The sequence below is a fragment of the Oryx dammah genome, unplaced genomic scaffold (assembly GCF_014754425.2).
Source record: "Oryx dammah isolate SB20612 unplaced genomic scaffold, SCBI_Odam_1.1 HiC_scaffold_13, whole genome shotgun sequence".
Classification (NCBI taxonomy): Eukaryota; Metazoa; Chordata; class Mammalia; order Artiodactyla; family Bovidae; genus Oryx; species Oryx dammah.
The window spans coordinates 42,872,666-42,893,645 of record NW_024070197.1 but is presented as its reverse complement, the minus strand read 5'-3'; the positions used below and the strand labels follow the sequence as shown (position 1 = coordinate 42,893,645).

The following is a 20,980-nucleotide window of genomic DNA, read 5'->3' as shown; positions in this document are numbered from 1 at the left end:
GCAATTAATCAGAGCTGCTAATTCTCAGGCAATTTAATTGATTTTGAATCCCAGGTGAGGAGTTTTCGTATATCCCTCACTTTTCCTCCCGTAATGTTAAAATCTTGTATCACTAATCATCTTGCTGCTGCTGCTGCTAAGTCACTTCAGTCGTGTCCGACTCTGTGCAACCCCATAGACGGCAGCCGACCAGGCTATCCTGTCCCTGAGATTCTCCAGGCAAGAACACTGGAGTGGGTTGCCATTTCCTTCTCCAATGCATGAAAGTGAAAAGTGAAAGTGAAGTCTTAGTCGTATCCGACTCTTAGTGACCCCATGGACTGCAGCTACCAGGCTCCTCCGTCCATGGGATTTTCCAGGCAAGAGTACTGGAGTGGGTTGCCATTGCCTTCTCTGTATCTGTTTTTCTACTGATGTCCTTTTTTGTTCCCAGAGCCCACGTGGTATTCCATTGTTATTTTTCCTTCACCTCCTGCAGTCTGTAACAGTTCCTCAGTTTGGGATTGTTTGTTTGTTTTGTCTTTAATGACCCTGATACCTTTGATCAATTTTGCCAAAAACCCTTCAGTTTGAATTTGTCTGGTGTTTTCACATGATTGTGTTGAGGTTATGCCTTTTTTTTGCAAGAATAACTTAGAATTGATGTTGTGTTTTTCTCAGAACCTAACATCAAGGGGCTCATGATGTCAGTGTGTCTTATTACTGATGAAGTAGCCCTTGATTCTTTGTTAAGCTTAGGTAGTTTGTGCTGCGTTTCTCCTGTGTAAAATTAGGTTCTCCCCTGTAGTTAGCAGATGTCTTAAGAAGATACTTTGAGACCAAAATCCTATTCTCCTCAAACTCTCACCCGTTGGTTTTAGTGAACATTAGTAGATCTTATCTGCGGCAGTTTTTAACTGTGCAGTTCTGCTGCAAGGAAAAGCTGTTCTTTCTCCTTAGTCTACTCGATTATTTATTCATATTCATATTCACTCAAATGAGTGTTTATTTTTTATTCTGTAGGTTATAATCCAATACTGACCGTATTAATTCTGGTGTTCAGATTGTTCCAAATCTGGCCATTAGTACCTCTTTAGGTAGTCTCTACATTATTCCAACACACTTCTATCTTTTTTTGAGTACTTCCCAACTGCCAGTATCTCTGCTGATAAAGAAAGTGCAGTTGCTCAATCGTGTCCAACTCTTTGCGACCCCATGGACTGAGGAGCCTGCCAGTCTCCTCTGTCCATAGGATTTTCTAGGCAAGAGTACTGAAGTGGGTTGCTGTTCCTTCTCCAGGGAATCTTCCCTACCCAGGGGTCGAACCCAGGTCTCCCACATTGTAGACAGACCCTTTACCATCTGAGCCATCAGGGAAGTCTGATAAAAATATGACCCCACCAAAAAGAAGAGAGTGTGGTCTGATGTTGAAATGGAACTGTCTCAGACTAGTAGTCATACACTGTTTGACAGTTGTTCCTATGTTTATATCAAATTTTAAGAAAGACTTTGGTGTCCCTGTGAGTCAAGTGCACTTAAAAATATACGGACTTAAGTTTGCTTATGGGATGTTAATTTTAACTTTTAATTTGTATTTATAAGTGAGTTTGAGTGCTTTTCTCTTTGATTAAAATGGAGTAGTATGACATTAGCTCATAAAGAATTTCTTAAAAGTTCTTCCTAGTTATATTAACACACTTCCAAAGTAATCTTAATGTTTTATTTAACTTTCTAGTTAAATTGAAAGTTAGATCCAGTGTTATGTGTTACATGGTTATTAATACTTCTTTCTAAACCTTAAATTTCTCCTCATTTAAAACTGTTAAAATGAAATTCTGAAACTATACAATGATATTGAGTAGACATATATTTTAGAAGTTGCATTATTTGTTTTAAACCTATAATGAAGTATTTTTTAGGGTAATATGTTTGTTTTTATCTCAATTTAGAATTGGTGGATCCAAGTATTTTTATCCAGCCTATCACAGAAGAACGTGCTTCTCGGACTTTATATCGCATTGAACTTCTAAGGAAAGTAAGGGAACAGGCCCTCCGACATCCACAATTGTTTGAGCGCTTGAAGCTTTGCCATCCAAATCCAGACTTACCAGTCTGGTGGGAATGTGGCTCTCATGATAGGGACTTGCTCATTGGAGCTGCTAAACACGGGGTGAGCCGAACAGACTATCACATTCTTCGGGACCCTGAACTCTCATTTATGGCCGCTCAGAGGAACTACAGTCAAAGTAAGATGGCTCATTCAAGGACTTCTACCCCACTTTTACAGCAATATCAAGTAGCACTTTCTGCTTCTCCTCTTACCTCTCTACCTAGGCTCCTAGATCCTAAAGCTGTTATTCTAGAGGATGTGAAAGTTAAAAGTGAAAACCTTAAAGAGGAGCCTCAGTCTTCTGAAGAAGAGTCTATGTCTTCTGAGGAAACCAGGACACTAATAAAGTCTGAGCCTGTAAGTCCAAAGAATGGTGTTTTACCACAGGCTACTGGAGACCAGAAATCTGGTGGAAAAGGTGAAACAGACAGACGCATGGTTGCAGCCAGAACAGAGCCTCTAACTCCAAATCCGGCTTCTAAGAAGCAGCGAGTCCACAAAAGAGGATCAGAGTCTAGTTCTGATTCTGACTCTGATTCTGAGAGATCATCCTGTTCTTCCAGATCATCTTCTTCCTCGTCTTCCTCCTCTTCGTGTTCCCACTCTCGATCAGGCTCTAGCTCCTCTTCCTCCTCCTCTTGTTCTTCAGCATCATCTTCATCCTCATCCTCATCTTCCTCTTCCTCATCCTCCTCCTCATCTTCGTCAGAAGAAAGTGACAGTGAAGAAGAGGAAGTCCAAAAGCGAGGTATATGCATAAAGTGCTTTTGCTATTTTAAGACATTTCATATGCAAATGAGAAGTGATTCGGACTGCTTAAGCATGCTTAAAATTGTTAGTTTAAATTTTACGTGTACAGATTTTCTTAAAGGACTGCTGAAAATGCAACTAGATTACTGGTTCATACTCTGTATTCAGTATTCACATTGCAAAATGGGTTAGTCAGAGGATTAAAGACTTGGCACAGTAATTTTATTTCTTTGTGATTGCCTTAAATTTAGTATTGTATTTTTCCTAAAACAAGTTCATCAGTGAGCAAATAAAGATAATAATTTTATAATAGACACCAGTCCAACTAATAAGACCCTGCTTGGCCCTACTCATACAGGTCTAGCGGAGGAACTCCAGCCTGTCCATAGAGTAGTCGTAGGTGGTCCTCTTCTGCGGGTGTCCTTGTTGCAGTCTTACAGCTCAGGTGTAAGGAAATGTGAGTGTGAGTGCATTAGTCACTCAACCATGTCCAACTCTTTGCTACCCGTGGATTGGGGCCCGCCAGGCTCCTCCATCCATGAGATTTTCCAGGCAAGGATACTGGAGTGGGTAGCCATTCCCTTTCCCAGGGGATCTTCCCGACGAAGGGATCAAACCCAGGTCTCCCACATTGCAGGTAGACTCTTTACCGTCTGAGCCACTAAGGAAGACTGTAAAGAATGAGTCTTTACATCTTCAAATGGGCATAGGAGCCATCCTGACACCCACAATAGCAAGCATCTCCTATAACAACTCCACAAGCATGACTTTCTGGGTTTTCACACAGGACATGCCCAATTACGAGTTCCCTCCTGAAAGAATGATAGCCTCCCCAGCAGATATTTGTGCCCTTCCCAGTCCAGATTGATAAACTCCTGAGTTTACCAATCACGAGTGTATGTGTTTTCAGGGAAATAGACCTAGAGAGTTACCAGAGGTCAGATCTTCTTGCAGAAAGGGATGTTTGGTTAACCCTTTTCCTTCAAACTCCGTAATGCCACTTATTTAGCTTTCGCTATAAGTTTAAAAATAATGAGTACTTTATTGTATTCTAGGTGATTTTTTTTTTTACTTCTCAACTTTTCATTTTCAAATCCTATATAATTAGGGAAGTATATGCAAATTCTATAACTTGAGAAGTATATGCAAAATTGTGTTACTCAGTCTTTAAAACAATTATAATTGGTCATAATTATTCTTAGCAGAAGGTACCCCTCACATGAAAGCCTACGATGAAGAAAGCGTCGCATCACTGAGCACTACCCAGGATGAGACCCAGGATAGTTTCCAGATGAACAACGGGACCGCAGAGTCTGCTTACATCCTACAGGGTGGATACATGCTGGCAGCATCATACTGGCCAAAGGTAAGTAAATCATTTCTTGCTGATACAGGTCATTTTTAAAGATATTTTTCTGTCTGTCTTTAATGGTAGATATTCTTATTATGTAGGAAAAAGGAGTCACTATCATGTGTGGGATGACCATTTGGTGTTAGCATTAAAAGTAACAACTATTACTGTCAACTATTACTCTGTTAGATCTATGTCCTTAGATGTATATGGTTCTCAACCTTAGAATATTCAGAAGAAAAGATAATGACTGCTTATGTTCACATACAATTCAGATGCTTCTTTATGAAATAAGTGCTTTTAAGTGGGTCTTCTCTAAGAAAATTTACAAACCAGTTGTGACTTAGAAAAATGTTTAAGTACATGTACATATAATGATGGAAGCTCAGACAGTTCTTCCTTCCTCCAGTATGTGACTGGATTAGTAGAAGAGTACTTAACTTTAGAAATGAGAGAGAAGAGAACTCTCTATTCTTCTGTATACTTCTGAGTTTGAATTTTTTATGAGGACCCTGTATTATTCTTTTAAAAACAAAAGAACAGCAAAATATCTTTATATTTTTTAACTTCACCAATGGAAATTTATACAAAATTGTAATATGTATGTGAGAAAATGTATGCATAGCAAGTACACACAAATTGTACCAGGGATAAATCCATCAAAGCTGTGATCCCTGAAGGTCTGGCTCAATTATTGAAATTACCCTTTGATGTTCATGCTGTTGTAGGATCGTGTGATGATCAACCGGCTGGACAGTATTTGTCAAACAGTCCTGAAAGGGAAGTGGCCTTCAGCTAGAAGAAGTTACGATGCCAACGCAGTGGCTTCTTTCTATACCACAAAGCTGCTGGACAGCTCTGGTGCAGCCACAGAATATAGCGAGCCCAGCGCGCCCCCTCCTGCAGGTGCTGCAGTCAAAGAAGAACATGATCAGTCAGCACAGATGTCAAAGGTGAAGAAGCATGTACGAGAAAAGGAGTTTACAGTGAAAATCAAAGACGTATGTTTATTTTTATTGCCCTAGGACCTGATTGCGATTGCGGTGTGCAGCATGCTTTTCCTGCAAATGGCTGCCTGCTCTTACTCTTACTTCCTTCACATACTTGTTTTCTGGTATTTGGATTGTTTTTTTCTTTTTGATATCCAGGTTATTAAACTTGAATATTCTACTAGAGGGATCATCATTAAATATGTTTCTCTACCTATACTTCTGAAAATAGTCCTTCTGCTGATCAAGATGCTTTCTTAAACAGTCTGACAATTTCTTATTATTTAGTTCTTTTATATAATGTTCGAATGGTATGTCAGTGCACTTTCTGTTTTAAATATTTAGCATGCCTTGTTATCAGTAACATTTCATTGTTCAGTATGATTTTGAAGCTGAATTGATGCCTAAAACATGGGTAATATCTCTTAAAATGTCATGTGAATAATGTACACAGATATATGTCAATTGCTGAAAGGGCTACAATGTACTTGTCACATGAAAAGTTTGGTTTTGCTCAGAAAAGTGTATGTAATACCTAGATTTTTTTTTCACTTAAAGATAGAAATTTTAATATTCATTATAGAAATTAATTAAATGTTTTTCTCTAGTTGATGTATGAACAAGAAGAGAACGTGACTGATTTTTCAGGGTTTTTACCTCACTTTTTCTAAGTAAAAAATCTCTCTTACTATACTGCAATGATTTTAATCATTTCTTTCTTGATAATGGCATCTGTTTAACAGGAAGGTGGTTTGAAGTTGACATTTCAGAAGCAAGGGCTCGCTCAGAGAAGGCCACTGGACAGTGAAGACTGTGCTCCTGGGCAGCAGCAGTACCTCACTCGACTCCGGGACCTTCAAGGTGCGTCAGAGAGCAGCCTCGCCAGTTTCCCCAAATCCCTATCACTACCAGGTGAATATGCTAGTAATCACTGCCTCAGCATGAAATAGTCCATTCTTCCTAAATCCTTCCTAAATCCTCACTGACTCACAGAATACTTGCAAGAACAAGATTGTTAATACTTTAAACAGCCCTTTTATTATAAGAAAGCTCTAAAATATCACAAAATTTCTTCTTTGGAAGCACATTCTGCCCACAGTTGGTTCTTCTCAATGATTGTATTTTTGTCTTTAAAGGCATTACAGAAATAACCTAGTCAAATGTCTGCATGATAATCTTAACTTTTTGAAACCAATGATAATATCTCCCCTTGAGACATGTTTTGTTCTAACTTTTTGGCAATGTGAATCAGTAATTATTAAATACTGAATTAGTCCCATGTGTTCTGTACTCTAAAGGTACTGAGGAATCCATCCATGAGAATTTGTTTTGTTTCTGTTGATCTAGTTGTATTTTAGTTTGTCTGTGTACCTCCTAAAGTGTCCTATGAACAATTGAGAATTTTAGTTAAGAGTAGTTGAGTCTTAAAATGTATGGACCACACATACTAATCATACAAAAATGTATCTTTTCACTTAAAAGCAGATGAATGACTGGAATTTCCTTTGTACCTCTGTGTACATAAAGTTAAGGACTCTATTTCAGTTGCCATCCAATACTTGAAAACATTTCAAAACTCCTGTGCTTATAATTTCCTAAAATTTGGGAAAATAATGCTATATTATAGATGTTAAATTGATTGCTGTTTCCAGTAGCTACTGTTACCACTTTCTAATTGTAAATTATAATTAAAAAATGAATTAGAGTCATCAGAACTTTGTCACATAGTTTCATTAACCATTCACTGTAATTCTCTAATTACTAGACTTTCAGACAAGTATGAATGAGCCATAGTTCTCTTACTGAAGTATAAATCCCCCAAATTGTGCTTTACAAGGGCAGTGTTGTTATTATTTCTTTTTCCCATGAGAAAATGGGAAGAGATGGGGAAGATAAGTTCTGGGATTTTTTTGTCCAACATAAGTGTGTTTAATAATACTGCTGCTTGTACCTTCATAATGCCAGAACTATAGAGTGGGATTGATAACTTCTGTCATCTGAACATTTTATTACTATTGCAGCTGAAGACTTTCAAAGACTACAGCCTTTGCCTATAAGTAATACTTTGGTAAATAATACTGTTTTAATAGTGTCAATAGTAATTATAATGCTAACTGGCACCTATACAAAATATTAAAAAGCCAAAACATTAAAACTAGATAAAATTATTTAAGAATTATATCTCATTCATCTTGATAATTGCAAATGTGAAATTTTTCTTTTGGCCATGCAACACGGTATGAAGGATCTTAGTTCCCCAACCAGGGATTGAACCTATGCCCCTCCATTGGGAGCACAAAGTTTTAATCACTAGACTACCAGGGAAATTCCCTTGAATGTGAAATCTAGCTCTGTCTTCTTACAGGACTTTTAGGAAATCTGTTAACATTTTTGAGCCTTTTCTTATTTGTGAAGTGAGGGGTGGGATCAGAGGAAAGGTAGCATTGTTAGGTAGATTAAATAATACATGTGAAGTGACTGGAATGGAACTTGGCACATAATTAGATGCTAAACAGATGTTAAAAATAGATTTTAGAATTGGATATTGAATAAATGCTATTGTAATTCTTCATATTAAGCCCTTTTATGTTTATATGAGTATGCGTCTGAATTTTACCTAAAAGCTTTGAATGAAGAGATATTGTGTAGTGTAAATTAATTAATGAAAGAAAGTAAAATAGCATAAATTATAAGTCTTTAGTTTATTCCAGAAACCACCTGGAATAGTAATCAAAAGATGGTAGAGCTAAACAGCCTGGAGTTGAATTCTGTCATTTATCAACTGTTGTGACATTGGGCTTGCAACATAACATTTCTGATCACATTTATTAAATTGGCTTAATACCGCTCTGTTTTGTTTGCTCTGTTTTTGGTAATTTAAGAAGACATTTGTAAGACTTAGTCTAGTTTATGATGACACCTAGTAGGAACTCAATAGAAAGTGATATTTATTTAAAATTTTAATATTATTATAATTACATCTTACAAAAGACACAGGCTTTATGAAATAGAGTAAGTTAAAATTTCCATTTTGGATTCTAGCCCCAAATAAATCAATAATGTTTGTAAAAATCACTCTTAAGAAGAAATTAAGGCAGCTGGGTTTTTGTTGTTTTTAAAAAAGAAAGAAAGGGAAGTGTCTTTCATGAGTACACAGGACTTGCTCAGATTCTCCTCAGATGATTGAAAATGTATTTCTCACTACAAGCTGAACCATTATAAGCAAACATTTCATTCTTAATAATATTTTCTCTCATAAGAGTATTCTAGATGATGTACTCTTTAAGGACAGGAACTGTGTCTTACCTTTGAACCATCCTAGTGCTTTGTACGTAGCTGTTTAAAAATATGTATCTATTGGGAAAAAATGAATGCATGGAACTGTTTGATTCATACCTCTTACAAACTTTTTTTTATGGAGTGCCTACTGAAATAAGGAGTGTTTAACTGGCAAGAAACACTAGTGATCTTGGGGAAAATACCTTAAATAGTCTGGTCAGGGGCAGACTTTGGGAATTTGAGGAGTGAAGTTTGTTGTGAAAAAGAGGAGCATGACAGATACTAACGTTTCAAAAGTTTTGAAGGCTATGAAAAAGCCAAAATAAGTTTATTTTTTGTGTTGGGCCATGATTTTAAGTTGATACAAATCTAATGTAGATTAAGATTTTTTGGCACCAAAAGAGCAAAGATAAATGGTAAAGCAAACTTATACTTAATAGATAAAGTAGGAATTAATGGATTCAAAAAAGGTGGAAAGGTTTGCCTCGTACATTGGAAAGTCATGCTTCTTCTCTGACAGGGGACGAAAGAAAATATATGTGGATATCCAAGGGAAAGTTTTGAAGAGACATGTTAAAACTTGAAAGAGGCCTGGATTGCAGTTCTCCTGGTTTCTAAATGAGAAGTGGGGTGGTATTTTTAATTCAAAAAAAAAAGTATGTGTTTTTTTTTAAACAAACATTTTCTTTTATTTTGATCATAAGTCTCATTACAAGCATTCATTATTTTATTCTGTTTTATTGGAGTGTAGTTTACTTATAATGTTGTATTAATTTCTGCTATCCAACAAAGTAAGTCACTATGTCTATATCTGTCTACACACACTCACTCACTCTTACTTTTCCATTATGGTTTATCACAGGGTATCTAAGATAGCGCCCTGTGCTTATACAGTAGGACTGTTCATCCATCCTGTATATGATACTGTTAATCCCAAACTCCCAGTCCATCCCCCTAAAAGTGATTACTTTTAATCTAAGAACTAGATTTTTATCACTCTTTTGCATTTTTAATTTGTTAGGTACTCCCATTCAATCAACCCTTGGTGCCAATGGAGTTTTATTAGACAACCAGCCTGTAGTCAAAAAAAGGCGGGGAAGGAGGAAGAATGTAGAAGGTGTTGACATCCTCTTTTTTAACAGAAATAAACCACCTAATCATGTAAGTAAAGTAATGCTTAAAAGCTACTGATCCTTGAGTCCAAAATTCATCCTAGTAAAGATACATATTGCTGCTTTGTGAATTTTTTGTGAATAATAAAAATAACTGGAAAATTAGGAGTATACTGTATAGTTTTTTAGATTGTATCTCAGTAGAGTCCAGCACTGGCCAAGATTCATGAAAATTTTAAATTTAAAAGACTTAGAAGAAATTTTAAACAATTTTTGTTTCTCTTCAAAAAGAACTGCTTCATTGGACCAAAATCAGAATGCTAAAGCGTGGAAATAAAATTTTCATTTGGTGTTTTTCTACAGGTTACGTTAGGCTTAACCACCTCACAGATTTCTACAGGGATAAATCCAGCACTATCCTATACTCAACCTCAAGGAATTCCTGATACAGAAACTCCTGTTCCAGTTATTAACCTTAAAGATGGGACGAGACTTGCAGGCGATGATGCACCGAAGAGAAAGGATTTGGAAAAGTGGCTTAAGGAGCACCCAGGTTATGTGGAAGATTTAGGAGCTTTTATTCCTGTAGGTGATACCTTATAAATCTTAGTATATTTTATGTCTGTGATTGATTACATCTGTAATGATGAAGCATAAATTCTCACCAACTTCTATTAAATATGTATTCTGCCCAAGATTTAGGAAAGATTAGCAGCAAAAACTAATGACCATCTTTCCTATGATATAATATCATTTTCTATTTTTCATTCTCTATTCAATGTGTTTAATAAAAGTCACCTGTCATATACAGAATACTATCATAGACCTAAGGATAGTTACAAAGGTATAAAACCTCCATTCCTTTCCCTCAAGGAGTTTATTTTAAAATAATAAAAATGATCGTAGTAAACATTTATTGAGACTTAACTCTGTACCTGGCTTTATACTTAGCACTTACATGCATTATCTCATTTAACACTCCCAAACTTTATCAGAATGGCCTTGTTATAACTTTATAAAGAAATGGAAACTGAAATTTTAAATAGTGCAAAGCCACGCAGCTAATAAGTCTTAAATCCACTGTCCAAACCTCTGCTCTTAAGTTCTTATAAGAATACAGGTACACAGGTTATATTAGTCAAGACGAGATTAGGTCTATTCATTTGCATTTTCCTTATCCTCGTAAATACTTCCTACTCACTATCTTATGGGCATATGGCTTTCTTACTTATAGAAATGTATTATTAAAAAAAAAAAAAAAGAAATGTATTATATCAGTTTGTACTCTCAGATGCTTATGTACTAGGTATTGTGTCAGTCTCCCTTGTTGTTGCTATGTATTTTATAAGGTAAAAGAGTAGTCGCATATCCCCTATATGCCAGTTAGTAGTCTTACTCTATCTGCCTCCATTATGAAGATTAATTGGATAACCCAGTAATGTTGTTCCCTACCCTGTGAGCTACTTAAGGATTGTGTCCTATTCACCTTGTAGCCCCAGGATTTAGCACCTAATTTCTGATACAGAGAATGGTATCTAGTTCCCTGTAAATATTTACTGAGTCGATGATTTGTAAATTAAAATCTTTTGAAAATGAAAGGATACCATATAAAGGTAAAGTGATTTATTAACAGAAAAAAATTTAATTGCCTTATTTTTTCATACAAAAGAACCACAAAAGCTCCAGTCCCTAGAATGTGACTGTACTTGTAGTGTGTGTGTGTGTGTGTGTGTGTGTGTGTGTGTGTGTGCAAGAACCTCAGACTTGGCTTTCATATCCCTAGTTTTTTCAGAAAATGCCACTAATTCTCAAACTTCCACTTAATTCTTTTTATTAAAAAGCCAAATAAAGCTCTTAAAAGGTACAGGATTTCAGTAAGATGAGCAATAATAAAATGAGTATGGCAATTCTGAAGATAATGAGAATCATTAGTTTAACCCTGTAACTTCTTTTTTTTTTTTTTTTATAAATTTATTTATTTATTTTTAATTTTTACTTTACAATTCTGTGTTGGTTTTGGCATAGATCGACATGAATCCACCACAGGTGTACATGCGTTCGAAAATAACATTCATTTATTTAGTCAATTTTTATTGAGCAACTGCTATGTGCTAGTTAACTGTTGTAAGGGATTTAAGATAAAACAGTGAACAATATAAAGTCCTTGCCCTTTTGGCAGTTATACTCTCGTCTCAGAAGATTCTCAGAGCTTTCTCTTACTACTGCAAAGGAGTCTTTATTACTTTTTTAAACTTAGAGCCATTCATCATTTTCACTGCAAATAACCCTTTTATCACAATGTTTTATATAATGTTATAAAACAATTTTAAGACATTTTATAACAATGTTATAAAACAACTTTAAGACATTTGCTATAACAAATGCATAAGCCACATTTGTTTGAGTAGAGAATACGACATAATGTTGGTATGATTTCCCAAGGGCACTTGATGTTAATGGTTTCTTGGCTCTCACACGCTACTGTGGTATGTCTACAGCAAAAGGATTGTAACGTGGTGTATGTACTATACCTTAAATATATAACATAAATAGTTGGCCCTTGAAAAACACAGGAGTTAAGAGATACTGACTCATGTCACCCTCCACAGCCAAAAATTCAAGTATAATGTTACAATTAGCTTCCATGCCCTCAGTTACACATCCTTGGATTCAATCAACAATGGATTGTGTAGTCACTGGGAAAAAAATCCACGTATAAGTGGACCTACACAGTTGAAACCCATGTTGTTCAAGGGTCAGCTGTATTACTGTATGTTATATATACCATATATCTACAATTTTACATGGTTAAATTACTTGGATCAGCTTATTTGTGCCATTTGCATAGTTAAAGATTTTACAGCTATTTCTTTGTCTATATATTTTAGAGAATGCAACTCCATGAGGGGAGACCCAAACAAAAAAGGCATCGCTGCAGAAACCCCAATAAATTAGATGTTAATAGTCTCACTGGAGAAGAACGTGTTCAGCTGATTAACAGAAGAAATGCCAGAAAGGTATTTGCATATTTGTTGTTAATTTTTCATACTGATGCACTGTGTGAGAGGTTTCTAGAACACTGTTTGATTATGCAGTATTTTCTAACAGACCTAGTTGGGTTAAATCTAGAAGATTTGAGGGGAAAGACACGGACTACAATTTTATGCAGTCTAATTTCAAATCCCACACCTTTGGCTAAGCTGTCGAATGAAATAAGTTACTTTATATGTCTGTATCTTTGCAGTGCCACCGAACCAGGGCACTGCGTCTAAGGCAGTAGTTCTCAAAAGGGGGTAACTTTGTCCTCCAAGGGACATTTAGCAATCGGGACGTTTTTGATAGTCTTAGCTCTAGATGAAGGAGGTGGGTGTTGAGGAGGTGGTGAGCTGCTGGCCGGATGCTGTTGGCCTTGGTGGGTGGAGGCCAGGAGTGCTGCTATACCTCCTGTAATACACAGGACAGCCCCCACGACACCAATCCAAAATGGTCTGTGGTGCAGAGGTTGAGAAACTCTGCTGAAAGGGAACACTATTCTCATCATAGCCATTGCAGATTTATATATATTTATCATGTATTGATAATTCCATCGTTAGGACTTGGGGTGTCTTCTTCTATCAAAATTGGCATATTACATAATTTTCTGATAGATGGAAATTAAATATCTTAAATCAAATGTCTTAAAGCAAAGATAAAACATCTTATCTTAGAGACAAATGGTACCCCTTGCTAATCTTCTTGCTTTACTAATTGATGAATGGTAAGAGCTAGGTTTTTCCAGGTTTTTCTTTTTCTGAATCAAATGTGGCTCAACATTTGTTTCCCCAGATTGTTTTTGTTTTATGTACGTATTGGTATATGTCTCTTTTACCTCACAAAGTAAATGATAGAACAGTTGAGGCACCCTTTTGTAAGTTTATAGCTTTGACACTTTTATTGTTTTTTATTCTGATGAGCAAGCAGCACAATAAGTAAAAAAAAAAAAAAAAAGAAAGAAATGGCCTTCAAAGTAAGAACATCAAGTTTCCCATTGAACTCCTTCACTCACAAATTAAATTACCCTACATAGATCCCTAGTTAATTCCCTACTTCTGTTTCGCTCTCTGTTGAATGACCTCACTGCTAGTGTAAAAATACATGAAATCATTTTAATTTCCCAGAAGTATTGAAATTGGAAGAATACCATTTTTAAAATAACAGTTATCTTAATATTATTATATGTATTAAGTCATTAAAAGTAATACTGATTTTTTCCCCAAGTTTATTCAGCTTTTGTTAGTAAATTAAGATGATGTCAGATGTATTAGGGGAAGAACAAGATGACATTTTAGTTGCATTTTACTTAAATTTTGTGCTTACACAGATTGTGTTACAAATCTTTGCACTTCATCTTATAACAAAAATTAACCTTTATAGATATGAATAAATTTGTCTTAGCCAGTTTTGAGGAAATGGAACCATTTTGAAATTTTTACTTGGTTTAATATTAAACACCCTAAATTTTATTTTTAATTGTAGTAGCCTGGTAAAGGACCTGTTAATTTCCCTTGGTTTGTAGATTTCTTTATTCTGAGTTTCTAGACTACAGGCTTTAAACCATACAGAGGGCCTCTAGTTTAAACTGGAGCTTAGTGAAGGAGATAATAAAAAGGAGATCGCAACAGAAAATTGAGAGGCTAAGTAAAAACTATAGAAAATAATTAGATAAGAATATAGATATTATAACTGGCCACATTAAACCCTGTCTGTATCCTAATAAGATATAGTATGTATTCATTCAAAAAGCTGTGGGAAAAGGAATTATTCAAGAAGTGTCCTTAGACTCCAAAGTTACATTAAATTGGTAGGTCGAAATCATTTAAATATTTAAAGGGATATGTTTATTTTTATACTTTCAGGGTTCAGTTCAGTTCAGTTGCACAGTCATGTCCGACTCTTTGCGACCCCATGGACTGCAGCACGTCAGACTTCCCTGTCCATCACCAACTCCTGGAGCTTACTCAAACTCATGTCTATTGAGTCGGTGATGCCATCCAACCATCTCATCTTCTGTCGTCCCCTTCTCCTCTCGCCTTAAATCTTTCCCAGCATCAGGGTTTTTTCAGATGAGTCAGTGCTTCACATCAGGTAGCCAAAATATTGGAGTTTCCGCTTCAGCATCAGTCCTTCCAATGAACACCCAGGACTGATTTCCTTTAGGATGGACTTGTTGGATCTCCTTGCAGTCCAAGGGACTCTCAAGAGTCTTCTCCAACACCACAAAAGCATCAATTCTTCGGTGCTCAGCTTTCTTTATAGTTCACCTCTCACATCCATACATAACTACTGGAAAAACCATAGCTTTGACTAGGCGGACTTTTGTTGGCAAAGTAATGTCTCTGCTTTTTAATACGCTGTCTAGGTTGGTTATAGCTTTTCTTCCAAGGAGCAAGCATCTTAATTTTATGGCTACAGTCACCACCTGCAGTGATTTTAGAGCCCAAGAAAATAAAGTCTGCCACTGATTCTACTGTTTTTGCATCTATTTCCCATGAAGTGATGGAACCAGATGGCATGATCTTCGTTTTCTGAATGTTGAGCCTTAAGCCAACTTTCTCACTCTCCTCTTTCACTTTCATCAAGAGGCTGTTTAGTTCTGTTTCAATTTCTGCCATAAGGGTGGTATCATCTGCCTATCTAGGGTTATTGATATTTCTCCTGGTAATCTTGATTCCAGCTTGTGCTTCATCCAGCCTGGCATTTCAGCCTGGCATCCAGCCTGACCAAAAAAAAAAAAGCTCCAGTGATGCCTACAAATACAACTTTTAGGGTATCAGTTTGCATAAAAGATAAGTGCATTGGTTTTTGAGACATGAGTTTAAGAGCTGACCCTGACACTTACTAGTTAGCTTTAGGCAGCTTGTATAACTTCTCTGAGGCTTAATTCCTTCATTTGAAAAATAGAAATAATGCATTCTCAAATGGATATAGTGAGAGCTAAAATAAATTATGTACTTAAAGTCCTTAGCATAATACTTGGCAATATAATAATAGCAACTTATATTTATTATGTGCCATACCCTGAAGTGACTTAGCAGCAGTAGCAGACCCTTTGCTGAATTATCTCATTTTTATAAAACCGTATGGGGGAGGTATTATTGTTATCTCCATTCTGCAGGTCAGAAAACTGAGGCTCAAAGAGATTTACTGATTTGCCCGAGTTCATGTAGGTGGTAAGTCTGATGGCTCCAAAGGATACTCTTAGCAAGGTTACACTGCCTCCCAACATAGCAACTTCACAGTACATGGTAGTTAGTTTACTGTCCAAGGAACATACATGAAACGTCTAAAATTCATGTTAGCATGTTTATGTAGCATATTGATAGTTTTTATGGGTTGTGGTAGTCCTTTTCAGTATAATAAAGATTGTCAGGGTGGTTCAAAGAATACATGTGTTTTAAAGAAATAAACTCTGTATAGCACAGATTAAAAGAAAAAAATGTCTTCACATTTAATATGCTTTTAAGTGTCTAAGAATCTGTTTTTCATTTGTAGGTTGGAGGTGCATTTGCTCCCCCTTTGAAAGATTTGTGTCGGTTCCTGAAAGAAAATGCAGAATATGGTGTAGCTCCTGAATGGGGAGATGTTGTTAAGCAGTCTGTGAGTATTTCATGAATACTAATTTAGACATCATTTAATTATATCTTAGATTAAATTTTAAGTTAAGAATTAACAAAATATTCCATAAATATGTGATAATATTTTTTAGTTCACAGTTTTTATTTTACAGAGTATATTGCAGATTTCTCAGATACTTGTTGAATTAGAATGCAGAATCAGTGTATACTAACTGGTGTCATATTTGTATTTTACCTTTTTCTTATTGTGGCTACTAGAAAATTTTAAGTTACATACGTTGTTTACATTGTTTCTGTTGGACAGTGCCGATCTAGAGGTTCTAAACTCCTAAAATTTAGGAATTTTGGTTTGTTTGTTGGGAGGGAGGGTTGTTCTGTTTTGTTTTGTTCTTACTTCTAGGAGTTTTGAACCCCAGAAAATCTTGGGGGAATTTCAAGAAAGTAGCATAGGTTGTTCTCCACTCAGGACTTGGTGCTTCCCAGTCTGCAGGTGCTACTACTGTTCTGAGCCAAGTGATTTTTGCCCCGTTGAGTATCTTTTCCATCTTGGCTCTATCTCCATTATTCCCAAAGTGATAGTCAGAAAGGAGTCAGAAGCATCTCATTTTAATCATTTCTTACTTCTGTCCCTTTCCACACTGTTCTTCCAGATTAGAAGGGCATTTCTTTAGTCTTCTGGTGATGTGAACAATTTAAGGGCATGGCAGTAATACAATTTTTTGGATCTTCCAGTTTCCAGAACTATTTTACAAACCTGTGCCTCACAGTTATAAAAGAGAACCAGAGGCTCTCTTAAGATAGAATGAGAAGTGGAAGAACTGTTTCAAGCCCTACTTAAAAATAAGATAAAATTGGGTTATCTCTTTCATAATTGGTTATTTTGTATCAATCCAGAATAAGTTTATGAATAGTTTCATGTTTTTAATGGCTTATTTGTATCATAAGTTAATAGCTATTGCTTTTATTTTAAAATGGTTATTGTTGATGGTTTTTTTTTTTTTAGGGATTTCTTCCAGAAAGTATGTATGAACGTATTCTCACTGGTCCCGTGGTAAGAGAGGAAGTAAGCAGGCGAGGGAGACGACCTAAAAGTGGAATTGCGAAGGCCACGGCGGCGGCAGCAGCTGCAACTGCCACCAGTATTTCAGGCAATCCTTTGTTAGCCAATGGATTACTTCCAGGTGTGGACCTCACAACTCTTCAGGCCTTACAACAAAACCTACAAAACTTGCAATCACTGCAAGTGACTGCAGGGCTGATGGGAATGCCTGCTGGCCTTTCTTCTGGAGGAGAAGCTAAAAATGTGGCCGCCATGTTCCCCATGCTGCTGTCGGGAATGACTGGCTTGCCAAATCTGTTGGGCATGGGAGGGCTCCTGACAAAGCCGACAGAATCCGGAACAGAAGAAAAAAAGGGAAATGACTCTAAGGAGGTAGAAGGGAGAAAAGAAAGGACAGAGAGCCAAAACCCTGAGAACGGCGGTGAAAACTCTGTGTCGAGTTCTCCTGCATCCTCTACTGCTGCGTTAAGTACAGCTGCAGCTGCCAGCCCATTAGCTCTGAACCCACTGTTACTATCTAATATTCTTTATCCAGGGATGCTTCTCACTCCAGGCCTTAATCTTCATATTCCAACTTTGTCTCAGTCCAACACTTTTGATGTACAGAAAAACAAAAACAATGACTTAGGCTCATCTAAGTCTGTGGAAGTAAAGGAAGAAGATTCCAGAGTTAGAGATCAGGAAGACAAAGGGGGAACTGAACCGAGTCCTCTCCATGAAAACAGCACAGATGAGGGTTCAGAGAAAGCCGATGCTTCATCTGGATCTGATAGTACATCATCGTCATCCGAGGATTCAGATTCTAGTAATGAAGACTGATTCCCAGACTGCACTTAAATTATGAACTGATTTTGGATTTTTTTTTCCCCTTTAATTATTAATTGTAAATACGCCAGTGTTGAGTGCATCAATAACTTACTGACCGAACATTTCAGTTATTTGTTTAGAAGTGCAAACTGCTTTCAGAGACGTTTTGCATGTAATATTTCTTAAGATTCATAAGTTTCTGAACTCGTATGTACTATCAAATACATAAAGGTGTAAAATTACAACAAAAGGCATTATAATTTTGTTGGGGGTTAATTTTATGAAAATTATGCTCAATAAGAGTTGTATATTTAATATATTTGCAGTGAACACAGAATACTTTATGCATATTACTGATTTAATTTGAATATAGTTTTACAGCCTCCTTGACACCTATAATTTACAGATCAAAACTCAGCAATAATTTGGGCAGCTAATGAATGTCATGAAAGCTGTAGAATCTACATCACCATCCATTGCTTTAATTACATGAAAATGCTCTAGTGTTGTGATGCACTGCTGATATTTCCAATTCAGGTACAAGTGTGTTTTAAAGAAGAAATAAGTTTCCCAATCGGCCAATTTAACTGGCTACCTGTTACCTCAGCTGAGTTAGTTTAGGAAGTTTACATTCGTTTCTAATTCTATACTTGTTTTCAGGGGTTTTTTAAACACATCCTATATATCATGTTAATCGGGCAAGAAATATGACTTGCTTTTTGCTGAGCTTAACTCTAAAATCAGTAAAATTAAGTCATAAAATAATCCTGTGTCATGTGACTTTGACACCCTCTAGACACATTTAGTTTTAACTTTTCAAAGTTTGGCCTCCTATTAGAAATAATTATGTCTCAGATGAGTAATGTCTGTTTCCAGGGTTCAGAAAAGGTAAATCATGAAATACCACTGAAAAGAACTTTTCAACACAGCATACTTCATGTAAAAGAAATTGTTTGTTTGCTTTATTTGTGTAGATTTCTATTTGTGTTTTATGTCATGGAAATATTCCAAAATTAACAGATAATAAGGTAAAGTAATATGCAGATAGTCTAAATTCATTTTGCGTTTCTAGGTATAAGCAGACTAAATGTTGACCCAGAATCAGTGTTGGGTTATCAGTTTATATTAAATATACTGAGTTGCCCATTTTGAAAATGCACTTTTAATAATCTCAAAAAATATATCCATTATTCCTGTAAACCACAAAAAAAGGAAGCCTAAGGTTTCTGATCAATTTCTTAGAACCCTTTACCATGTAAAATTTGTCTGATATTTGATTTATGATACAGTTTCTCCTGCTAAAGCTGCTATTATTCTGACAAGGTAGAGGTCCAGGTTCACCTTCATATACATTGAAAACAGAGCTGAATTGGTTATAAAATATCATTTACATCCAAAGGAGAGATAAGCATTGTTCTGGTACTTAAATAAATAAGTCAGTGACAAACTTTGCTAGGGGGAAAACTACCCCACTTCTCTCCCACAGAAAAATTAACTTTCAGTTTGTTTTGATACAACTCTATTGCTTTGTCAGGAATTAAGCAATTATATTAGATTTTCCAAGACCTTTACCAGTAAATTATGTTTCTGTATGTAAAATAATCCCTTATTAGAGAGACAGTGTTACATGTACTTACAAAATTATATCAGTTCCATTGGGATTGTATTGATTTTTGTATTTTCCCAAAATAGTACTTTGAATTGATAGTCCTTTATGCAATGTCTTAGCAATAGTCACTATAATGCCCTTCCAGGAGAAGTGGGTAGTAATTCTTCATCATGAAAATGATATATTACATATTTAGTATCTTCCCTTTGCAGTATTGCACTTTTGTTTAACTAGAATACACCTATGAGATAGCCAAAGTTTTCAAACACAGTTAACTTAGGTTGCCGGTGGAGTATTTCAGCACCATCCATGTTTCCCTTCTCTCCCTCTAGTCCTGCCCACATGATCTTCATTCCTTTCTGTCTCCAGTTTAAAAGGGAAATAAAAAACCCTAGATCTTGTCAGTAAAATCTAATTTATATCAAATTTATGAGATAAAGTATTTTCCTAATTAGATCAAATGAATTTGGTTAACATCTTAGTGATTCTCTTTCTATGTAATAAAGGCAGTTGCAGTTTTCAAAGCATTAAGGCTAATATTAACTTTAAACATTCTCTTGGGATTCAAGATACTTCTATCTAGTACTGATTGGGGAAAAGTTGTCCAGCTATCAGCTTAAAAAAAAAACACGCAAACATGGTTGTGTAAAGTTAAGGGTTACAAGAAAAAAAGAAATCAGTAGAATTACATAATACTAAAGTTGCAGTTGAAAGGATATCCAAGTATGTGTTGGTAGTTACTAAAAGAATTATAGCTGTTATTGCCTTGTATTTATAGCCCTGTTTCAGGTTTCATGATTCAAGTCTTAGTCCAATTTTTCTTTTGGACATTTGCAATATTTACCAGTTGTGTTTTGTGTAGTCTGAATTTGCTTTCTGTAGTTGAGCAAACGTCTTAAAAAGTCATTTGTAATTTATTAAATTACTTTCTATGATGTTCTATAGAGCAAATGGAAGTTAATTATTTTTTATTAAACATATTCTTTGACTACCCATGATGTCAGCCTCTGTACATGACAATACTTCTATTATTTTATATGTAGTTTATTCCAGTTATGAAAGAAACATTAGTCATAAATCTTTAAAAGGAAAGTGAACATTGGAAGAATTTTTAAGAGACAGAAACAGGCTATAATTATACCCACAATGTTATTATTTCCTTAAGTTCTCTTCTCCTGGACCTTTAAAAATCCAGAAAGGCTCAGAGATACACCTAACCTCTTAAAGAAATCCATTTTGGAAATCAGTAACTATTTTTCCCTTGGTCTTAGAGGCTTTTCTAATTTATCACTGTTGTTTGTAGTGTTTGGCTGTTTTTTT

At 35.8% G+C, this 20,980-nt stretch overlaps 1 protein-coding gene across 10 annotated transcripts in view; it reads left to right on the top strand.

Moving 5' to 3' along the window:
* The window catches only part of CHD9 (chromodomain helicase DNA binding protein 9), a 219,269-nt gene extending 198,611 nt beyond the window's left edge, over positions 1–20,658 (top strand). For 4 of the 10 annotated variants that reach the window (XM_040253575.1, XM_040253576.1, XM_040253583.1 and 1 more), the window contains 9 exons: positions 1,929–2,837; positions 4,042–4,205; positions 4,919–5,191; positions 5,923–6,091; positions 9,480–9,619; positions 9,934–10,155; positions 12,459–12,587; positions 16,102–16,206; positions 17,188–20,658. In XM_040253575.1, the coding sequence (XP_040109509.1) occupies positions 1,929–2,837; positions 4,042–4,205; positions 4,919–5,191; positions 5,923–6,091; positions 9,480–9,619; positions 9,934–10,155; positions 12,459–12,587; positions 16,102–16,206; positions 17,188–18,063 (2,987 nt within the window). In that variant the 3' untranslated portion in view covers positions 18,064–20,658. The remainder of the gene's footprint in view (positions 1–1,928; positions 2,838–4,041; positions 4,206–4,918; positions 5,192–5,922; positions 6,092–9,479; positions 9,620–9,933; positions 10,156–12,458; positions 12,588–16,101; positions 16,207–17,187) is intronic. The other 6 variants (XM_040253579.1, XM_040253584.1, XM_040253580.1 and 3 more) reach the window with 5 other exon arrangements.
* Positions 20,659–20,980: the final 322 nt, after the last annotated feature.